The following is a 24,795-nucleotide window of genomic DNA, read 5'->3' as shown; positions in this document are numbered from 1 at the left end:
GTATTTAAAATGTGATTTTTGGACCCGGGTACGTCCTTAAACTACGTCCATAAGAGAGGTATGGGCATTGTGAATGTCATCTCGCTTTGTGTGGTAGGGCACAGCCAGTGGATGTCATTCCAGATCTAGAGCAGAGCCCAACTGGGGAAGTACCTCCACCTTACAGAAAACAGCAGCCAAATAACACTAGACCCTACTCATAGTGTTGTGTTCCTGCCGGTGAGTAAGGTTGCCAGAGCTCAACGAGGGGCGGGAGGGGGTTAGGGTCGGCAACGCGCATGTAACTCCTCTGGAGTTGCAGGCGTACATAGGCTACGGAGACTGCTTACCATCAGGCGGGCCGTATGCTTGTTTGCCACCGACGTAGTATTAAAAAAAAGTGAACAATACCATGGTTTGCAACGAATGATTATGATTAAATAGGTACATATGTATACCCCATTTCCTTTACCTTGGCGGGATTCCACATGAAACTGCATAAAGAGAGCTATAATGTTGATCTATTGTTTAGCAATTAGTTTACGAGCCCTGCTCTTCAAAGCCAGCGTGTGGTCAAATAATAACACAAAAGGACTGTATACTCGTAGCAATTAACTTCCTTTAGTCACGTGGTTGGTGATTGAGTCCAGCAATTATCAATTTACTGGTTTAATAATGCACTAGGTACCACAGATAAATCATACGAGCATGGTTAAATGTAGTAAAATACTTATTTTGCCGTTTTGTTCTTTTAATAAGACTGGACAGTTACATGTAAAACACGACGCCAAAAAAAAAGTTTGCAATTATCACTTGTTGTCACTACTTGTATTATTTACGCCTAATGACCGTTTTGAGTGGAATCCCGCCATGGTAAAGGAAATGGGTTATAATATAACAAACGTAGTTTTGAATCAAGGTCTCAAATTGAAAGCTCGAATTGCGACCAGGTATTCATATTCTACAGCTTTATAAGCTGTGTGGTTGTAATCGATTAAACTATTTATGGATAGCAATTAACTTCCTTTAGTCACGTGGTTGGTGATTGAGACCAGCAATTATCAATTTACCAGTTTAATAATGCACTAACACAGATAATTTCATTCGAGCATGATTAAACTGCATGACTTTTATCTCTCTGTACCACCTCTTTACTGATTTTCTTTTCCGCACCAATTGTAAGTTTCTGTTTGGCCCAATGGTTGACTGGTAGAGAATGCCTTAAGGCATTAAGTCCGCCATTTGTACTTCTTTTTGTATTGTGCAATAAAGGTTAAATAAATAAATAAATTAAATGTAGGAAAATACTTATTTTGCCATTTTGATCTTTTTAGGGTTCCGTAGCCAAATGGCAAAAAACGGAACCCTTATAGATTCGTCATGTCCGTCTGTCTGACCGATTATGTCACAGCCACTTTTTTTACATTGGATTACGTTACGTGCAAGTGCAAGATAACTTCCTAGCGCCATCATCTTATGATTAGTCAGATTATGAATAGGACATCAGATTTGGGTATTAGTCTGTCTGTTTGTCCGTCTGTCACCAGGCCTTATCTTATGAACCGTGATAGCTAGACAGTTGAAATTTTCACAGATGATGCATTTCTGTTGCCGCTATAATAACAAATACTAAAAAGTACGGAACCCTCAATGGGCGAGTCCGACTCGCATTTGTTCGGTTTTTTAATATGTTGTTGGAGATATGCTCAAGAGTTTAAAACTAGAAATGTTTAATGGATGAATGAAAATAAACTGTTCATACCTATAGAATTTAATTTGATATAGGTATTACATTATTTCCCCAATCCGCATTGGGCTAACGTGGGGACTATAGCCTGAGCCCTCTCGCACATGAGGAGGCCTGTGCCCAGCAGTGGGACGTATATAGGCTGAATTATTATTATTATTTATTACATTTTTTTACACAAATGTTATAAAATAGGTCTTCCATATCCACTCACTTGCTTTTGGTAACTGTAGTTACCAGCTGTTACCCTTATTTTATTATAATAGAAGTCACTGAAAAATATGAAGCATGTGAGTGGATATCTAGTATGCAAACTCATACTGTATGTAGTATGTAAACTCGTTTCCAATACTAGAATTATCGAAACTTCTCATGAAGAAAATCATGTATTTTTTACTGTGCTTTCCAAGAGCAATTAATTACACGAATTAAGTACTATAAAATACCTCAAATCACTAAATGCCTAGTTTCTTATCCAGGATGATGATGGAGAATGATGGATCATTCAATTCTGACGCGACGTTAATTAAATATAAATGATTATTGTAACCTGCTCAGGTGCCCAGACATCTTTGAAAAATCCAGGAACATATATAAAACCCCAGCTAATCTTTGTACAAACCAAACTGTTTTCGTAAGTTTAGTTTCAAACTGTTTCAAGAATGCTTTGGAATAATGTAGGTATTTTATTAGGTACCTCTGGAATGCAAAATATTGTTTTGCAGCGAGTTGAGATCGGAATGTCTGGAATGAAACTAAAATATAACCTCTTCGCCATTCCTTTGTGCCTCGGCATTCGCTAAGCATTGTGTGAAAAACGAAGCAGACGAGATTTAAGCGAATAAAATACTTGGGAGGAAAAAACCGTGAAGGAAGCATACTTTGGCTGGATGATAGAAGCATAAATCTTGGTTCCAATAAAAAGAGACCTTTGAAAGATTGGGACTAAGGTTTTATAAGAGAATGCTTAAGTGTCAATTACATCCACACTTTATCAGGCCTGACATCAGGCCCGACGTCGGCCCGAGCAAGAGTATTTTTGCGTTTCCCCAAATATCAGCACACTAATAATATTTGAAATGTAAAAAAATGGTTTATATGCAAAAATATCAAAAATTGAACATTTTTAGCAATTAGAGACAAAGTATATTTTACATTTCAAATATTGTTAACGATGTGCTGATATTCCGTGAAATGGAAAACGATTATCAGGCCCTACATCGGGACTGATTTCGGGCCCGAAATCGGGAAGTTTGGGTGTAATTGGCGATTTACAAGTGCAAAGTTTTGCGATTCAAGTGATGAACTTTTTTATTAATTATGGACTGGATGCAAGTATTTTAAGCTAATCAAGTGCCAAACATCTTGAGATGTTTCTTTTACAGGAATAAAAATACTCATTTATAATAATTTTTCGTTAAAAATAATTCCAGCTATTTTTAGTTAATTTTATTATCTGGATATTTCCAATTGTTCAGTTAGAAGTATATAATTTTGAAATACCTGTGTTGAACGTGCCCGTTGCGTTTTTACATAAATTAACGGCCAAAATATATAAAGCATGAAACCAGTACCGTTTCAAAAGATAAGATAGGTTTTTTTAACAAACCAGTACGCTTGGAAAGTTCATCGACTCGATTTACATTTAAAAAAGAGAGACTGCGATTGCGTGCATTCTGCCACATGCAGCGCCCCACGTGTGCCATAAACATTTTTTATTTTTTTATTCGTTTCATGTTTTTTTTTATTAATATAGTGTGACATCAGCGGCACCATTAAGTTAAGGTGGTTCGATTTTCATACAAAAAACAATCGCTATTTATTAATTAATTACACAATATTATTACATAAATAGTTGCGCATCTATCTACTTTCGAATATTCATTTGCGCTAAATTAATAGAAAAACTTTGTTTCATACAGAAATCATGCAATAATCAACGTTATATTTTTATAAATTTTACTCATGTGTGTGTGACAAATGTCGTGTACAAATACATTGCGGCGTTGCCACTCCATGCATCGGCGCGACGTTGCGATGTTTGACGCGTTTTTAGCTGACTCTGTCGACACTGACACTCAGTGTGACCAGGCGTACGATAATTGTCGTACATGTACGATAATTTGGGCCCCGGTATGACGTAATGTTCCAAAGAGCATTATCGTACACTAAAGTACTATAATTTCAGCCCTTGGATGATGCCACCTTAAAAGTCTAGTAATTTGAAGCAAAATATGACACTTTCTATTTTATTTTGCAAGACATTTTTAGGGGCTGCCTTTTTGATTGGCGTACGATATTTTTTTCAACGGTACAATAATATTGACACTCAAGTACGATAATTCTCTTCCGCTCACCTGGCAACACTGCTGAAACTTGACAGGACCTGGGGGCCTACCGCGAAAACCTAAATTCGCAAATTGTGGGGATCTTTCTCTTTTACTCTCACTAAGACGTAATTAGAGTGACAGAGAAAAATGCCCGAAATTGACGAATTTCGATTTTCCCGGTAGCCGCCCTGGTGCTTGAGGTACTTGATAGAAAACAAAGCTGCCGCATGTTCTGAATTGTGATTTTATGTGTTTTTGGATTGAAAATGATAGCAACGTCTAAATCAAGTTACAAAAATCATCGATATTCTGGTCCGCGAAAAACCAGGAAAAGTGTAACTGTAATTGGAGTCTACAAAAATGACCAATTCATAGAAAATATGACCTAGAAACTAGTTCACTTTTATAAAACTCAATTTTGCCCGAGATTGTACTTAGGCGAATACCTAAGGGAGCTAAGTGTATTGATCTTGAATAATTAGTTGGCTAATACATATATGACTCCAACATGATATGGACATTTACATCATAACTATTATACCTAGTTGGTTACTAAGTTCTGTTACTCGATTTCTTTCTTTCTTCCTAGCGTTGTCCCAGCATATTGCCACGGCTCAATGGAGCTTGGGGTCCGCTTTGACAACTAATCCCAAGATTTGGCGTAGGCACTAGTTTTTACGAAAGCCACTGCCATCTGACCTTCCAACCCAGAGGGTAAAACTAAGCCTTGTTGGGATTTGTCCAGTTTCCTCACGATGTTTTCCTTCACCGAAAAGCGACTGGTAAATATCAAATGATATCTGTTCTGAAGTTCTGTTACTCGATTTGCAACCTCTTTATTTCCGTTAAAACAAATGCTACCGAAAAAATAAAAAATGACATAATGTGGTGGATTTGTGAGCTATAATTATATACCACACATAACGCTTATCTCGTCGTATCTATAATGAATTGGGGCCTAAAAGAGAATCGTATTCCAATTTTTTGAAACGCTTGTATTACTTTCTATATTAACTAAAAGTTGCCTCAGAATTCAGCTTTTATACTAAAAACGGCTTTAAATATGTTAAATTAACAAAATATATTTTGAAAGATGGTTTCGCGCCCAAAACGCTCTTTGAAAATTGTGTGACGTCACAGTTTATGGTTTGACACATAACTACATACACACGTAGAAGATACGAACTGTCAAATGATATTTGTCATTTGTTGTTAATCGCCTAACTGTCAACAGTGTCAATCCGAGAGTTGTGACGTCATCAGAATCTTCAATGACGTTTCGAGTTTGGTCACGTGACGTGTGCCAAAAGATATTTTAAATTCAATATTTACAAAAATATGGTCATTACAAGTCCCCTAAAAGTAGTTTAACATGTTCTTATAATCCAAAAAATTTTTTGGGATACAATTATGCCCTAAGATTTGTAGATGGAAACAACCCTATTGCGTTGCACAAATGTGGGCACCCGCCAAACATGATTTTGGGTGTGTCATACTCAGGGCTAACACAGATTCATTTCTGTGAAAAGGTGTGAAAACCGGAAACTGGAAACCGTTCTCGAACCAATAGTGAAGCCCATAAGCCACACCCTATTTCAAAACCAGCCATGGATCTTTGAACAGGACTCAGCTCCTGCACATAAGGCAAAAACAACTCAAGCCTGGTTTCGAAGGAACAAAATTGACTTTATTGCCCACGAAGACTGGCCGTCCTCCAGCCCGGACCTTAACCCCCTGGATTATGCCATATAGCAGGTTATTGAGGAGAAAGCCTGTGCTAAACCCCACACAAATCTTAACTCCCTCAAGCGGGCCATAGTTAAGACAGTGACGGAATTAGACATGACAATCGTGCGTGCCGCTATTGATGACTGGCCTCGTCGTTTGAGGGCCTGTGTCAAAGCCAGAGGAGGCGATTTTGAATGATATTGTCATATGTAATTCCTGATTTTGTGTACTTCATTTTAATATATACTTTATTAAACTTTCGTTGGTATATTTTATGTAGATAAAGATTATTGAAGTAACAGAATTTAATAACCAACTAGGTAGAAAACAATGCAATACATAAACACATAAATTGGATATGATGTGATCCGTTGAATGAAATTGACAATAAATAAATAATTTTCTATCTCTAGGCATTGTGTGAAACTTCTAGTTGTGACAAAATATCGGGAAATCAATAATATAAACAAACATGGTAAATATCTCATTTCTTTTTATAATGGTTATAAATAGAAGGCCATGCAATTTTGTAACTCACTGTAATTTAATTAAATGTATCGTAAAAAAAATGTTTTAATTCTACTGTAAAATAGTACCTACTTTTTTAAAGGCTGGGCAGTAAGGGATTGCTTTAATTTTAGAACAAAACAGCGTTTTTTTTTGAAAAAAATACCGGAAAATCTGACTTACAAATTTGGACTTTCTTAGGTTCATTCTACTAAGACTCTTCTCCACCCTAGCATTAAAGAAAGATATCCTAAAATATCCATACCATTACGTCACATTTTAGTGTGAAAGAAATTTCAATGTAAAACTAAAATTTCAATACAAATTTTCGGGTTTTTTTAACACGAGGATTGATTATGCTAGTGATTCTGAGTTGGAAGAACCCAAAAATATCATGATGTGTGAGAATCAGATTTTTAATATTTTTATGGAATACGCTCATATTTCTCATAAAATAATTTATTAATAATAGGTACCTACTTGATAATACTGATAACAAAAAAAATTTTATGAGTCTCGAACCCACATCCTCTTGCATGTATTTCCACGTACATACCGCAACGCTATTGAAGCCTACTCACACTGTGCCAAATTGTCTACTACAAGGATCCCAGTAAGACTGTTTGAATGTGTGAGTGATACTTAGAAATAGAGTCAAGAAACATTCTGTCGACATTAAGGGGTAGTTTTTGTACAATGAAGTGTTCAATGTTTGTTGTAATAGTTCAATATTTATTTAAAGAGTGCGCTAAACATAATTTACAGTATAGAAATACCAAGACTACTCCACAAAAAAATTAAAACTCAAAATTTGCAATTGTGGCGCCATCTAGTGAGGTTTAAGCTTTGGGTAACCTAATCGAACCACCTTAAAAGTACCTATTGAGTGATTTTATCTTCTCTATCTTTCAAAAAGTAACCTTAAGTCAAATGAGTAAAGTTTGAAATTCCAATTTGTCACTATTACACATTTTAAGTCATATATTATGATACCAAGAACGAATTAAGTCGGTTCGATGAAACGACACCATTTCGGGAAGGTATTAATTTTAAATTGATATTTTAATGAGTGAAATATGTGTATTTGTTAAATTCCGTGCCGGAAAGATGGCGTTTAAGACGTCGACCTAAGTTCCCTTTTTGTGATGAAGGAATATTAAAAAAAAAATAAGTTGTAAAAGACTGGTCGACGTCATCTGATGGTGACCGAAGAGCTGGCAGCTTCCTTGCGCAACGTACTCATCTTATTAGTATCGGAATACAGTGGGGAAATGCTGCCAGCATCGTCGGTACTTTTTGTATCAATCAAAAATTAAATGCTTACCGGCTGCGAGTATGGGAACGTCGAGAAACACATTCCACCAAATGCTGTGTTTTTTTGCTGAATTCGAGGTGGATTGAGACTCCAAGTCTCGTCGCTGAAAGTAAAGAAAATATCACTTTAATACAAAATAACCAAGATAGATAGATATAGATAGATAGATAGATAGATAGATAGATTCATTTATTTCTTATTGGAAATGTACATTATATTTTACATGTCAAAATAAAATGCATTCACAAAAAGATCGTCACAACACAATAACAACAATAATAATAATAACTACGGATCGGAATAAAATAAAACAGTAGAAAAATAAAAATAGAAATATTTGTCAAAATAATTAAGAATATAAAAATATAAAATACAGCTAGGACAACCTAGGTAATGTCAGAAAGTCAAAAATTTTAATAATACAATAATAGGGACAAAAAAAGAATGCAGTAATGTCAAAATTTACTAATTGATAATTTATAAATATAAATAATATTAAAAATCAAATGAAATAATTGGCATTTTATTCTTTGACAGAATTCAGCGTTTTGGTCAATAAAAGTTCCTTCAATCGGCGACCAAATAATTCGTTAAGTAATTTTTTTTCTTCATAGGAACAAGAAATTCAAATTAAGAATTCCATTCTTCGTTGCCGTTTTGTTTTATTTTCACAATAAAGTGCATAGAGTTATTAAGCCTTACAGAGCTAACAAAGTCATTTAGGTAACATTTATTTAGAATTAATTTAGGAGTAACTGATTCTTTTTTTTATACTACGTCGGTGGCAAACAAGCATACGGCCCGCCTGATGGTAAGCAGTATCCGTAGCCTATGTACGCCTGCAACTCCAGAGGAGTTACATGCGCGTTGCCGACCCTAACCCCCTCCCCCCCTCGTTGAGCTCTGGCAACCTTACTCGCCGGCAGGAACACAACTCTATGAGTAGGGTCTAGTGTTATTTGGCTGTGGTTTTCTGTAAGGTGGAGGTACTTCCCCAGTTGGGCTCTGCTCTAGATCTGGAATGACATCCGCTGTGCTGTGCCCTACCACACAAAGCGAGATGACATTCACAATGCCCATACCTCTCTTGTGGACGTAGTTTAAGGACGTACCCGGATCCATATTTCTGAAGGGATTAGAAAACTATTAAATAAAATATACTGAAACATATCCAACAACCAGAATTAGGCGCAGAATTCTAATGTTCTATAGGAAGTCACCTCGTCGCGCCTTTTTTTTTTTAATTTGGCGCCTTTTTTCACTAACGAGGTAGCTATAAAAGTCTCTAGTCCAAAAAAAAAACGATATTTTTACCTAAATTGTTAATTGAAAGTACTCTCAGGAATACTGAAGATTATACTTAGCCGTGTTTTTTAAATGCACTGTATTTTAATTTCCTAGTATTTGAAATGAGAAGAAGAGTGTTTAACTCAGGCGAAAGGCACCATTTCATCCCTTGGCCACAGCCTTGGCTAACAATCTACTATTTGAACGCGAACTGTGGAGATATACATATCTCTATTTAGAAAAAAGAAATAGAAATGACCGAAGAGCTGGCGGCTTCCTCGCACGACGTATCAGTATTGCGATACAACGAGGAAATGCCGCCAGCATCCTTGGTACAATGCCTCAAGGGCCTATTTTAGATATTTTAAGCTAGTTATAGTAATCATCTGTATATATCCATTATGTATATTGTTATTGTAAATAAATATACATCATATACCACCACCATCCACCATCACCATCCACCATCATATACCGCTCGCCATCGGCAGGGTGTTCATCCTCACACCCTAGAACCTAAATGGTCGCGTACTGTGCGGTTTAAGAGGAATTTCCTCCCGCGAACGCTTCGGCTGTGGAATGAGCTTCCTGCCGAGGTTTTCCCGAGGAGCTACAGTATGGGGTTCTTCAAAAAAGGAGTGTACAGGTTTTTAAAGGGTCGGCAACGCGCATGTAATGCCTCTGGTGTTGCAGGCGTCCATGGGCTACGGTGACTGCTTACCATCAGGCGGGCCGTATGCTTGTTTGCCACCGTCGTGGTATAAAAAAAAAATATATATATTTAAAAAAAAAATAGAAATAGAAATTATTATTGTCATATAAAATTATTCGAGGGTAGCAGATATGTTTGATGCGTTGTTTCATCTGCCATAGATAAAGTAGGATACGCTGACTGTACGCAGTCCATCGAAATAACCAGAAAAACAACAAAGAAAACTCATAAGAAAGTGTAATAAATCACGAACCTTAACCTTGAAATGTTTCCCTAAAGCTTAGCTGAAGCGATCGATCCAAGGTCACCGTGACCTTAGTGTTACGGTTGACCTTCGCCGGTGACCTTTAGGCACGAAGCCGAAAATTCCGAAGGACCGTTGTCCCTTACCATTGAAACTTATCAACTACTATTTTAGATGTAAATTAGTAGTTTAGTACATTATTGCAGAGACCGGGAAAGGGTTCGTGGATGAGTTTCGGTTCCTTTCCTACAAGGACGAATCCACGAATTGCTGTTCCTGCCGAGGCATATCTAGTGCTTTACTCCAAACATATGAGGAAATAAGGTAAAATAATCATGATTTAAGCATCAACCAGCACTCAAATTGAAACTTCACATCAAAAACGTCAAAAAGAATTTCCCTCTTTAATCATTTCAAAAATAAAGTTAGAGGCACAACTTAATCAACAAACTTCTGTTAATAAACAACAATTGACAATAAACGACAATACGTTTGTATGGAGAAGCGGTCCCCTTTCCTCTTAACGACAAACCAACATTGCCCCCGTCAGATCGGTGTATGATTAGATATTGTATTTTATAGCACATATGGTGCTGCTTTCCTGCACGCGTGCGGGAATGAGCACTTTCTGTGCATATGTCCAAACTTTAAAAAGCCATATGTACTGTAAAACGTTGTACGATACACGTGCGATTAAGTCATTCGCAACTCGTGTCGATTTAAAACACTACTTTCGGTCGTGTTTTAATTTATCACCACTCGTTACGAATTTCCTATTTTCTGCACTTGTATCGTAAATAACTATTGCATGTGATGAACTAAATATAGATGAATAAGAAACATATAATACTTAATTGATAAGTTTTAAGTAATGTCCCGGTCACAAAGTCAGGGAATTACTGAAGCTAAATATTGTATATATTTGTACCTTGTTTATTTCAGAATAAACATGTACGTCATGGTATCAGAGGGCCTACCGCGAACCACGTTCGACGTGCTGCCTCTCTGTCGCACTTGTAAATTCGTACGTAAGTGCGATAGGAATGCAACCTCCCTCTGTTTCAGTGGCGGATTTGCACTGTCAGCCGCCCTAGGTCCCAGGCCCTGTAATAAGTCTAGCCGCCCCTTTCTCAGCGCACCCACCATATAGGTAGACTACCGAGTGCCGCCCCTAATAATCTCGCCGCTCTAGGCCCAGGCCTACTTGGCTTTAGGGTAAATCCGCCACTGCTCTGTTTACAAGTCATAATACTTCGATGAACCATCCAATGTCAAACGCACCTTGCAATAATTGTTCATTGTCCAGCGTTAAAGATTCCTCATAGGAAAACTATATTTTTCCTGTTTATTAACAAAAATCATAACATGCTCAGAAAATAATGTTTATGTAAAGGTACCCCGTATTTTAAGATTAGAATTTTTCTAACCTCAAAAATGTTGGAAATAAGGAATTGCCGTATGAGAACCCTAGCACAGATTATATAATTAGTCGCAATGTCGTATGAAAATCTATTGCCGCCGTGTCTTTCTAAAGCGTCCGAAACATGTATCGCAGAATTTCAAGGCATATTTGAGAAAAAGCTAAATATAACAAAGTGAGAAATGGTGGTAAAAACTGTGGAAAATGGTAGGTACCTACAGTGAAAGTTAAGTACTGTGTTGAAATGTTGACCTCAACCGCAGCCTAATGCTTCCCAGGTTCCGCCAGCCCTTTAAGTGCTTATCTATTATGTACAACATAATGGAAACCTTGTACCAACCATACTGTTGACTAGAGTCCGACCGAAGCTTTGGTTTTCGTCAGGTTTCGGTCGAAAGTTCGTTTTCGGCCGAAGAATGCGCATACCTTTCGACCGCGTTAATACATACAATTCAATATTGCACTTACGGATCGCGTTCGGCTAATTGATTGATGAGTGAATTCTGATTACTTACCTAGTCTTTTCTAATCAGAATAAGTAGTGGTTTGTTATAATAGCGTGCACTAACTATGGGTACCTAATTCATTGTTTATATACCTAATTAAAGACAAAGACAGGCCACGGGCATTTTTTAAAAGATTTTAACACTTTTATAAAAGTTTCGGATGCGGAACATTCGGATTTCGGTTTCGGACAAAAATTGGGTTTCGGTCACTACTTTCAACAATTACCTAAACCTTATTGAATGGACATAAAGTTGACAATTGGTCAGTATCTCATTGAAATTTTATAACCGATAGATGACCTTGAGTTTCGTAGTTAATATTTTGTATTCATAGATCGTTCTATAATGGTTCTTATGTGCCCAGAAAGCGTTTAAAAGTATTACTTGAGCTATTGGACAGTATTTGTGACGTTATCTATGTAACGGGACCTTATTGTCGATGGCGCTTCCGCCGTTATAAACGATGCTCCGATACAAATACAACGCTGCGCGACGCAGTGCAGCGTAAGCGCCATCGACAATAAGGACCCTTTTCATAGATAATGCCACATTTGTGTCAAAGTCTATAAAAGTCCCACTTTGTCGCTTACAATAAGGAGTACAAGGACGAGATTTGCTTGTATCTTTACCAATAATCGGTCAAAGCTTCCTTATAGCATAGCAAGCGACTAAGTGGGACTCTTTGCTTGAAAACGACACATTTATTGTTTAGAGTCAGTATCAGTAATTATTCTTTGTAATTTTGTTCCTTTATAATTATTTGTTTCAATGCACGAATTATTTGTTAAACTCGTTATTATTCATCTGTAATTTGGAATTGGAATATATTAAACTGTTATTATGGGTATTGGTCTATTTCAGTTATAAATGTGTGTATAAAGAGTTTTCAAGTTGTATGTTATCAAAATTAAATGTAGTTTCTGTATTGTACTGGATTATGAATTAAAAATGTCTTTTCATGCGTCACGCAGATAACTAGGTACCTACTACAGCTACTACATATACATATTTTAAAGTCAAAATAATAGCAAAGTTAAGTCAAAAACATAGTGACTAAGTAAGATGTGATAAGAGGGAAGTATATCACATACTCGAATTATTCTCATTCGAGAATTTCTGTTTTGTCCGCCATTTCTACTTATTTTTACTTTTTATAGGTTTATAGGTTTTCCTTTTTTTCAAAATTTGCAGTACGTTTTCTGTAAGCGAAACCTATACACCTAGAATATGTTATGCTGAAGCGATCGACATCAAAATCAAAGTGATTTGTTATTCGTAAATTTTAGTTAGTGGAAACCGTTTTTCCCGAAATGGAAATTTTATAGCAAAAGTACCGTTATTTCGTTAGGATCGCAAAGCTATTCTTCCCTCTTAAATCTAATAAATGTATTCTGATTTTAATAACATGTTATATACATATTAGATCTGGATTAATTATGGATCTGATCTGTCAGTGTCAAAAGTGACGTTTTTGATTGAAGTAATGTTTTATTTGTATACTTTACAACTCGGATTTCATTTATGTGGTTAATAAACGGTTGGATCTGACTCATTTTAATTTAGGTACAAGTGGTACAACTACTTTTACCCTGGAAATTCCTAATATCCTTCTGACCTTAATAATAACGTCAAAGTCTCGTGACCGTATTTAAAGTGCCTTGTAACTGTAAACGTAGTAATTTCTCGTAAATAATACTACGCACGTTTACAAAGAAATTGTACAACTTAATGCTTATTCACACTTTGTTACGTCTTCGTTATTTCTTCCAAAAATTCCATGTTGTACAGTCAGCAACAAAAGTAGAGGATGAAACAACGGACCAAAAGTATCTGATATTCCGTATTACTTTTCCAAATATAGATTAATTTCTAAAATTAGCGTTCGAAAGCATATCTTTTAGTCTTAGTTGTTCTGTATTAAAGACATCACTTTTTGTGAAGCTGTTACAGAATGGTAGATACTTATGAAGCGTTATTTTATCCGCTACTTTTGATGCTGACTGTACGTAGTTAATAATGCAGAACTGTGTCGTATGCATTATTATTAAAACGAAGTTTAATGGCTCCTCTACACGATGGCACAGCGCTGGAGCCGCGAGATGGCCATGTGATGGTTATGGCTCCTCTACACGATGGCCCAGCGAGATGGCCATGCGATGGTCGGATGGTGGAGAGCACGCACTATGGAATGGGCCACGTGTAGATGCGTACGCACCATTGCTGGCCCACTACCTTTGATGTACGGACGAAAAACCGATACCGTGGCCATACCATCGCCATTTCGCCGAGCCATAAGCCATCCGACACCTCTACCCTCTCTACACGTTGGCCCGTCTTAGCGGGCCAGTATGATGGCCCATTGTGTAGAGAAGCCATAACGTGTGATCCTTGAACTGGTGTGTTTAAGCTTCAAGAACCTCGATGTTGCCAGGCCAAAAAATTGTGTTGTTACCCACCAGCCCTTTGAATTTCACCCTTACAATTGGACTTAAATGATTCTAGATTAAGATACGCTTAGGCGTAATTGCACCACATGATCGATATTGGTATTAATTTGAAGGACGTTATTACCTTTACATTGTTGTTTTTAGTGTTTTTAAACAAATATTATTGCTTCTAATTTAAGATGATTGAGAAAGAGCTACTAATTCCGAGTACAAGCAGAAACGTCTGCGAACGGTGCTATTATTATTGGTGGGTCAGATGGCAGAGCGCTGGAGTATCGATCCAAAGGTCGTGAGTTCAAGTCTCCTATAAATACCTATGTATTAGGATGAAGTTTATAACAAAATATACCTACTGTTTGTGGCTATAGGTACTTTATAATGGAATATAATAAGTTATATTTAAACTCAAAACCTATGATACCTTATAGTTACCGCAAATTATGTTAAGTACGAATAGGTAACAAGGTGAAAACGATAAATTATATTTGAATATTATAGTTTTAAGGTTTAAAATTGAACGTCAAAGTGTAAGAAAGTGTACCTACGTAAAAGGGATTAACGATGTTTCATACGTAGGTGTACTTACGTAAGTGGTGAATTGAATAACGTACTGTTATTATTATTAAATACGTGGTTACTGGCATGAACTCAAAAGCATTTGTTTGTGTCACTCAGTACAAAAAGGGAGTATAGTCCTGCTGACTCGCCGCCAAAAAGCCATGTAATGGAATCTACGCTCTCATTTTAAAACAACATATATACACCGTGTTTTTTTTATTTGCTTTAATTTCGAGGGTGCATTTCTGAGCTTAAATTAAGTAACTTTCTCAAAGACACCGATATTCTAATTAACTCCATTTCGGAGATAATCAATCATTAATTTTTATCTTATAAGGCCCTTACGAGCGTGTACACTTGCTTTAGGGCCTGTTTACTTATTGATTAGTGTTTAGTGCGAGTTCATACATTTGCTACTAAACGTAAGTACTATCTCGGACGATCAATGTTCGAAATAAATAAATAATAATAAATAAATAAATATTATAGGACATTATTACACAAATTGACTAAGTCCCACAGTAAGCTCAATAAGGCTTATGTTGAGGGTACTTAGACAACGATATATTATAATATATAAATATCTATAAATACTTAAATACATAAAAAACACCCATGACTCAGGAACAAATATCCATGCTCATCACACAAATACATGCCCTTACCAGGATCTGAACCCGGGACCATCAGCTTCGTAGGCAGGGTCACTACTCACTAGGCCAAACCGGTCGTCTAAATGACATTGATATGTCACAGTTTTCAATTGTTTGGTTGAGTTAAATGTATATGCGCGTGTTACAACAACGCTATATGCAACATTTAGTTACTTTTTATAAACATAGTAAAAAAAATACAATTTTTTTTTTTTAATTTACTATGCCATTTAGTTTCCTTAAACGTACTTACTGATACCCCGAAGTTAACGGAATTCAATAAAAACACGGTGTATATTATGTTACTCGAATTTTCATGTCAAATTGCATGTTTTTGTAAAATGTTATTTTAAAATAAGAGCGTAACTTCGTCTTTATGGCAGCGATCGTGTGTCTCTTAAGTTCCAATGCCTTTTACGAAATGACATAAATATATAATTAAATTAACCACTATTTAAGCTATAAGTTTACGTATCTCTCAATATTTTTCGCACTCGCATTTGTTTTTATTAAAATTCGTCAACGGGCGCTATTTACTAAGTAAATGAATCAATATTTACCGGCACCACTTCATATGTCCTAAAATCCATTTTCAGATCTATTTCACTTATAAGGGTAACTATATATATACACAAAGCGTAACTATTTATACACACACAAAATATAATAGCCCACACAAACACACTTCGCGTTCATATATCGACTAGCACTTTAAAACTGATTTGCTTTTGTTCATTATCTATTGCTAATTCACTTCTTGATAAGGATTGATAGTAAGAATATTACGCATGCTAGGCCATTTTAATCGTTCACTGATACTGCATTGCATGAAGAGACTTGAACTCTCCGCCAAAATGAAGAGCGGCCTCTATTGTATACAAGGTGTTTATTTAGTCACCTGCAATAACTTACGGGGTAAATATATAGGTCATACTGAGCCACTTTTACTATCGAACCAACCCCGAAATCGCGAAAAAACTTGGCCGTTTCATACATTTTGGCTGTCTGACCTTGACATTTTCTATGGGAGCGTAAAAATTCTTTTCACGATTTCAGAATTGGTCCCGTAGTAAAAGTCTCTCAGTATGACCTATATATTCAGGCCGTAAATTATTGCAGGTGACTAAATAAACCCTGTATAGAAGTTACGGTCTCTTTTTAAAACGACATTAATAAATAAGCAACATGAAACTTAGCATTAAATTCAAGTAATATACATCCACAACCAAATCAAACCAAACCAAAGCCAAATAACACTAGACCCAAACTCAAGTGTTGTCCTACCGGTGACCGGTGAGTAAGGTTGCCAGAGCCTGTGCCAGAGCTCAACGAGAGTGCGGAGTTTTCGGGTCGGCAATGCGCATGTACCTCCTCTAGAGTAAAACATTACTTTGCCTTTCTTGTGGATAAAATATAACTTACTCGTCAGTTTTCAAAACATCTAAATCAAAATTTGTTTATTCCACTCACGTTAATTACTTACACAGTTTAAGAAAATTACTTACATGATACAACATTTCTTGATAAAAGTCGATTATTTTACAATCCAGTTATATGTATTATGTATTGTATTCCAAATGAAGCCTGCGGGGGCATATTAATGGCATTAATATCGTATTAACTAATGAGATACCATGAAATATGGACATAAGCCGTTTGTAAAGAGCTGGTTTGTAATTTATATACAGAACTCTCTTTTATGTCTCCTCAACACGATGGGCCATAATACTGGCCCACTAAGATGGGCCAGCGTGTAGAGAGGGTAGTGGTGTCGGATGGCTTATGGCGCGGCGGAATGGCGATGGGATGGCCGCGGTGTCGGTTTTTCGTCCGCATCAAAGGTAGTGGGCCAGCGATGGTACGTACGCATCTACACGTAGCCCATTCCATAATGCGTGCTCTCCACCATCGCATGGCCATCTCGCTGGTCCATCGTGTAGAGGAGCCATTAAGTGCCATCTTTCCTAAGTCAATCTGTGCTGGTACAATTAACCATCCAAAAAAAATCGTTTCATATGTGTTTTTGAAGAATAAAAAGAGAATTTACGACCTGGTGTGGTGAAAACAACACTTAAGCCACTAGGAATATCACATTATCAGATATCAATGTGTCATAAATATTTCGGAATCATTTCATTCTTTGTTAGATTAGATACATATAAATGAGCTATTTCATAGCATTACTCATAGAGGATTGTCGGAAATGAACAGTGCTTCAGATTATCGCTATCTAAGACATAGTATTCGCATGATAATGATGACAGTATCGGAAATTGTACTTAAATTTTGGTCATCAACCTCGACCGTGGCTAATGTATTCATCGATTGTCTAAAGGTACTGTTCGGATTTAGACTTCAGTCTTGTAGCCTACTGCATTGCTGGGAAACGTTAGTAAACTTATTTCTAAAGCTTATTATACCACACAACACTACATGAATGATAAAACAACGTGGGATTAATTGTGATTCGAAATGATTAATTATTTATTATATTTGAATAATGATGATGAAATGGATATTCCAATGCATGTATTTCCTTTGTTGTTTTTATTATATTTGTTTGACATTTAGAATTTATTCTAGAAACAATCTAGACTAGTATTTTTTATACATTTATTTTTGTATGACTATATTTTGTGAAATTTTTAGTATTAAATTTGATCTATGAATTATATTCATTAGTATTATATATGGAATAATACTTACAACATTAATAAATTGCTCTGATAATTAGTTTAAGATAATTATATGTAATACTGTCTTACTATTCATAAGTGCTTGTTGCTAGGCCTACATGAATAAAGTATATTTGAATTGAATTGAATTGAATAAGGTCGTATTATCGAAGGTCGCCAAATTTCACTTCCCAACATATCGCAGTAGTTTCATTTCCCAAATGAATCTTTGGCAAAACACTTCGCAATTAATTTGTTTGCTATTTAAAAAAAAAAAAGTTTCCTATTGAAATTGCAACTATGGTATTTCCAGTGAGAAAGACAATTTAAAAGCATACCTGACTTTGCCTCCTAATTAATGTTGAAGAAATCCTTTTGATTTCCCCTATACTGGTTTTCAGAGGCGAATCAAGCACCATTTTAAAATTCACTCACTAAAATCGATTAATTCCAAAACAATATTAATCAGAAGCAGAAAAATACTACTAGAAAAAATACTAATAATTAATGCTAGGTACACGCACTGTGGTTAATACAGTAATGGAGACATTTGTTCTAATTCCTATTGTTTTATTAATTAAGTGAGTAATTATAAGGAAAATCCGTTCGAACGTCATCTCAGGTCAGCTGTGTAGATCATTACTCATTCAGCACTATTAGAATTTATTGCAACTAGATGGCGCCAATGAGTGTCGAAGTGGCATCGCCTGAGATAAACAGGGACTGTGCCATTATTATTATTATTATTTTAAACTTTATTGCACATAAAAAAAGAGTACAACAGGCGGACTTAATGCCAATAGGCATTCTCTACCAGTCAACCATAAGGAAAAACAGAGAAACTTCAAGGTGGGTGCAGTGAGAATTAAACAAAAAAAACCGTAAATTTTAAGCGAAATAAAATTTCTAAATAAATACTATAGTATGTGCCATTGGCATATATATCTAAGGACGGGCCTGTCGGGTGTCACTCTCGAATTCGAGCCAATCGTTCAGTCTAACGGAACTAGTTGCGATCAATCGCGCGCGTGGTGCGAACTCATCAACCAATCGCGTTGCGGCGTTAGACTGCACGATTGGCTCGAATTCGTGTGCGTGACACCGCTGTACTGGCCCCATTCTTATTGTCCCTAAGGGCCGTCCTTAGATATATATGTCAACGGACTGTGCGCTTTGAAGGGTTTACTACCGGCTGCCCTAAATCGAACTTTATGTAAAATATAAGGTACTTGCATATAAACACCTCTTTTTAATTTAATTTCAATTGAGTATTTTATTGCTGACATGTAAAATTGTATATTTTACCAATAAAAAAGTGGCTGTGACATAATCGGACAGACAGACGGACATGAAGAATCTATAAGGGTTCCGTTTTTTGCCATTTGGCTACGGAACCCTAAAAAGTATGAGTATGAGTATGAGTAATAGGGAAGATAAATTGATGGCACTATGTTGATTTTTATATCAAAATCTAGTCAAATAGATAGGAAATGAGGAATTTATCATAATAATGTGGACATTAAAGTAATATATAGAAATTATAAAAAAAATACAATACATAAAAATTGAATACAGGTGTTATTGGGCTATTTAATTTAATTTATTGTATTATATGGATAAATTAAGTTAAATTATTGCATTTAAATCCCGACCCCACCCTCGTTGAGCACTGGCAACCTTACTCACCGGCAGGAACACAACACTATGAGTAGGGTCTAGTGTTATTTGGCTGTGGTTTTCTGTAAGGTGGAGGTACTTCCCCAGTTGGGCTCTGCTCTAGATCTGGAATGACATCCGCTGTTCTGTGCCCTGCCACACAAAACGAGATGACATTGACAGTGCCCATACCTCTCTTTACTAACAGTATAGAATAAACTAATGCATTACTTCGCTTATTTACTTATAAACATTATCACAGACATTGAAATTGGACTTATTTAATCATTTAGGTTACTCATAGTTGTAGATATTTTAATAATAAATATTAAATAAATATTATAGGGCATTATTACACAAATTGACTAAGTCCCACAGTAAGCTCAATAAGGCTTGTGTTGAGGGTACTTAGACAACGATATATATAATATATAAATATTTATAAATACTTAAATACATAGAAAACACCCATGACTCAGGAACAAATATCCATGCTCATCACACGAATAAATGCCCTTACCAGGATTTGAACCCGAGATATATGTGTCACAACTATGTTGCTATGTATTAAATGTGTCTATTAGTAATATAAACTAGAAATAGACCGGACTTTGGATATATCAGTACCCGAACGGGAAAATGTTATTTACGAGTAAGATACATATGTAAATAACTATGTTGACTGTACCTTTAATTTTTCCAAATTAAAGCAAATTTCCAAAAAAATATTACGGGATAGTAATTAAGCATAAATAAACGGCCCGGTACGAAGAATGAGATACGATAACGATAAGTTCTGGTTTAGATAAGTTTCTCATTTAGATATCGCTTGTATGTCGTATAATTGGCAGAAGCAGCTCGATTCGGGCAACCAATGTCACTAGAAATATCGTAGATAGATCTTACCTATTAGGATCACAGCGGAATCGAAATAAACGTCAATTTTGACATGTCGTTTAGTTACAGATCTTTTGAAGATTTTTCCAAGATCTTAAACGTGTCTTAATCTTTCTTCGAATCGGGCCGGAAGAGTAATTAGCTAATAATTAGAGTGTGAATATTTAATTAATTTGCATTTCAATGCGGTTTGAATAATTATGACTTAATTAAGTAATTTTAGGTGATAATTGCCTTTAATTATGAACATTAGCAACTTAAATACATGGTGTAAATTTAGCCACCTGCAATAATTTACAGGATGAATGTAATAAGGTCATCCTGAGGAACATTTAGTATGGGACCAGCCCCGAAATAGCGAAAAAAAAAAACTCTTCCATAGAAAATGTCAAGGTAGCCAAAATATATGAAAAGGCCATTTTTTCGCGGTTTCGGAGTTGGTCCCATAGTTAAAATTGGTCAGTATGACCTATATATTCACCCTGTAAGTTATTGCAGGTGACTAAATAAACACCCTGTATTCGTACAAAACTTACTTAAGAGGAAAGGGGACGACCGCTTCTCCATAAAAACGTAGTCCCCATGTTCCTCTTTGGAAATTGAAATCATCATCAATTCATCATCTTCCTCGCGTTGTCCCGGCATTTTTGCCACGGCTCATGGGAGCCTGGGATCCGCTTGGCAACTAATCCCTAGAATTGGCGTAAACTAGGCCTTATTGGGATTAGTCCACCAAAAAGCGACTGGTAAATATCGAATGATATGTCGTACATAAGTACCGAAATACTCATTGGTACGAGTCGGGGTTTGAACCCGCGACTTCCAGGTTGAAAGGGTAGGCCCTCGCGCACTTAATAGTTATTTGTGTCCCAAGGGAGGAAAAGTAGGACATTGCTGCCGCGTGTAAAATTGGCAAACATGCGGGATGGAGTGTCCTTCGTAGGAATCGTTTCCTCCCGTGGTGCGCATACTATTTTTCTGCTCGACGGAGGCGGAAAGCGGCAACTTCTTTTAGCGCAGCGGGAGCAAAGTTGTCGCTTTCCGCCCGGAGGGCAGAAAATATGTAAATGACCTTAATTTTAATACATATTATATGTATGTCCGAGTCTCACGGAAGTTTCGTCATAAAATTAATAGCATTTACCCTCAACTTATTGACTTTAGATTGCCGTTTATAAATAGCATAACATAAATAAACGCATAACTAATATCAATAACCATGATTGCACGCTTCAGAACCAAAAACGACGAACATCTCATACATGTATAGGGAACTTATTACGTTTTAGTTTCAAGATAAAACATTATTCACTCCTTACGCGACAAATGATTCTCGTATTTCAACTTCAAGTTACTAGTTTTGTTTATGCCCTGTTTGAATAAAATATTGGAATTATCTTCTCACTGAAGACTTGTCTGTTTGTTTGTTATTATTATAACGATTTATTAACGAATATTTTGAGTTCAAAGAATCAAGGAATTGATTTCCGTGGCACTACCTACCTTGGTACATACAGAGGGAATAAAAAGCCTCGAAGGAAATACTTTTAAAAGATGCTTAAAAAACTTTTTAATAGACAAAGTTTTCTATAATTTAAAAGAATTTTATAACTATGTAAACCTAAATGTATATTAAAATATAGTTTAAGATAAAATATTAAAACCTAGTTTAAGTTAAAAATAATTGTATACCCGAGAAGGGTAAAACTGTTGATACTCATCAAAAAATGTACCTAAGTCATATTCTTGTACCTACACAGTTTGCACAATAAATATTTCTGATTTCTGATTTCTGAAAGAGGACACCCGCTTCTCCATTTTCCCCTCTGGATATTGACATGATGGAAAATATTCTTACTTATATTTTTAATACGTGCGTGTTGCCTCCCTGTCATACTTACGTACGAATTCACAATTGCGACTGAGAGGCAATACGATGAACGTGGTTCCCGGTAGGCCCTCTGATATTATTGCCAGTGGACAAGATACGAATTGGCATAGAAATCATATTCCTTGACCGTAACATGCACGGAATAAATGATGGTGTGCTGTGAGAAACCTTGTTTTTATATCTCAAATACTAAAATGATAGTTCTATTGGCAAATTGACTAATCAATCATGCTGCTTTTGTACCATTTGTACAAAAAATACAAATCGGTGTGACAGTTAGATCAAAAATATACAGGGTGATTCATGAGACGTGAGCAGGACTAAGCCTACACAATCAGTAAATGTTAATGAACCGTTCACCATCATATTTAAGTAAAAGAATCTCGCTTTATTTCTGTTATTTAACTTTTTGGGAAGGACAAATTTGATAATCTACAATCATGGACACCCTACAACACTTAATTAAGAAAGATAAAACCTCTTTAACCGTTATGACAGCAGTTTGATTATGAAGAAAACAAAATGTCACACTTGAGTGAGATACGATTTTTCAAAAGTAACCAGACTCCGATGACATTCAATTTGTCACTTGTTATGGATAAAACAAATAGGGTGACCATACATGGTGTAAATAAATTATAACATTTTTTTTTTGAACAGTAAAAAATAAAAGAACGTTAATCTCACAAATACTGGTACGAAACAGTTGCTTATAACTTACTGAATGCTCAAGCTTGATCCTGCTCACGTCTCCTGAATCACCCTGTATAGTAATAATGACGATAACGTTACTCCTGTAGGTAATTTAGCAAAACTGATGGTTTTAAATTTTAAAAATTGTCAGGCAACGCCGAAGGAGAAAACTATGGTTCGTTATAAATAAACACATATTTTAAACATCGTTAGCGGTCAAAGGAGCTACGGAGTACGGGTTATCCGTAGGTAGTGGTTGGCAGTATTCGAGAGTAACCATAATTAACGACCAGTCTGGCCTAGTGGGTAGTGACCCTGCCTATGAAGCCGATGGTCCCGGGTTCAAATCCTGGTAAGGGCATTTATTTGTGTGATGAGCACGGATATTTGTTCCTGAGTCTTGGGTTTTTTCTATGTATTTAAGTATTTATACATATTTATATATTACATATATCGTTGTCTGAGTACTCACAGCACAAGCCTTCTTGAGCTTACTGTGGGACTTAGTCAATTTGTGTAATAATGTATTATAATATTTATTTATTAAACTAATTTTACGGTTTAAGCTCACGTGTTTTTAGTCACTCGCAAACACGTGAGTTTAGTGTTTTCATATAAGTACTAACATAGGATGTAAGTTATTCTAGTTTACTAAGAAAAATATGGATCACGTGGTCTGAATTAAACGTTTTTGTTGTAACCGTAAAATTAGTTCATTTTAATACCAATGTCTCAAGACAGTTTAAATTCAAGTAGCCATGATGTAAAATGAAATAATTATTATTCAACATTATTATACAATTTATTGCATTTCATAAAACTAATACAAACTTTGGACTTAATGGATCATTGTCCTTACTCCTTAGTATAACATTGGATCAACCGTCGTCTGTGAATTTGTACATTAGTTTAATTTTATCTCAATTTAGGTGTTGTATTCGATTTATAAGCTGTTGTTATTCACCACTGATATATAAAAATATGCCCATTGGGTCGTTTTCGATCCGCATAAAACTATATATTAGAAATCGGCTGTGCAACAATTGTTTAGACACCTATATCTTGCAGGAAAGTGCATGAATTGAACCCTATATACTGTCATTGTCAACAAATAGTTATTTGTACAACAAGAGAGCAAAGTTTGATATTTCTTCGAGTGCTTGTTTTGAGTCCCGTGCAAGCGAAAGATTCTATAATAGATTCACGAGCGTAGCGAGTGAATCAAATTTAGAATCTTAAGCGTAGTAAGGGACTCAAAAGCGCACGAGATGTAAATAACTTTGATCTCGTGTAGTACACAAAAATTTTCACGTCACTCAGCCATCAAAAAATACAACTTGAAAAAATGTAATCCAGACGGACGGATCACTATTTCACTCATCTTTTCTGAAGGTATTCTAACAATTAACTTTAATTACCGTAATAAAACAAAACGAAAGATATTTCAATAAAATAATACGAAAATAATGAATTAACGAACATCAATTGACAGTTCAATCGACAACTTTTTTTTTGTAAAAAAAAAAACACTAAGATCCGGCATGAATTGC

General features: G+C 35.8%; 2 protein-coding genes across 5 annotated transcripts in view; one reads left to right on the top strand and one right to left on the bottom strand.

The window, feature by feature from the left end:
• Window positions 1–24,795, top strand: part of LOC133527638 (nose resistant to fluoxetine protein 6-like) — a 356,837-nt gene that overhangs the window by 48,979 nt on the left and 283,063 nt on the right. The window lies entirely within an intron of this gene.
• The window catches only part of LOC133527943 (phospholipid phosphatase 1-like), a 63,494-nt gene that overhangs the window by 20,064 nt on the left and 18,635 nt on the right, over window positions 1–24,795 (bottom strand). For 2 of the 4 annotated variants that reach the window (XM_061865144.1, XM_061865146.1), the window contains exon 2: window positions 7,616–7,709. In XM_061865144.1, coding sequence (XP_061721128.1) covers window positions 7,616–7,709 — 94 coding nt within the window. Of the gene's footprint in view, window positions 1–7,615; window positions 7,710–15,993; window positions 16,615–18,446; window positions 18,792–24,795 lie in introns of those variants that run through there. The other 2 variants (XM_061865145.1, XM_061865147.1) reach the window with 2 other exon arrangements.

Source organism: Cydia pomonella, chromosome 18 (genome assembly GCF_033807575.1).
Source record: "Cydia pomonella isolate Wapato2018A chromosome 18, ilCydPomo1, whole genome shotgun sequence".
Lineage (NCBI taxonomy): Eukaryota > Metazoa > Arthropoda > Insecta > Lepidoptera > Tortricidae > Cydia > Cydia pomonella.
The sequence above is the reverse complement of the archived record's forward strand: the minus strand, read 5'-3'. Positions and strand labels throughout refer to the sequence as shown.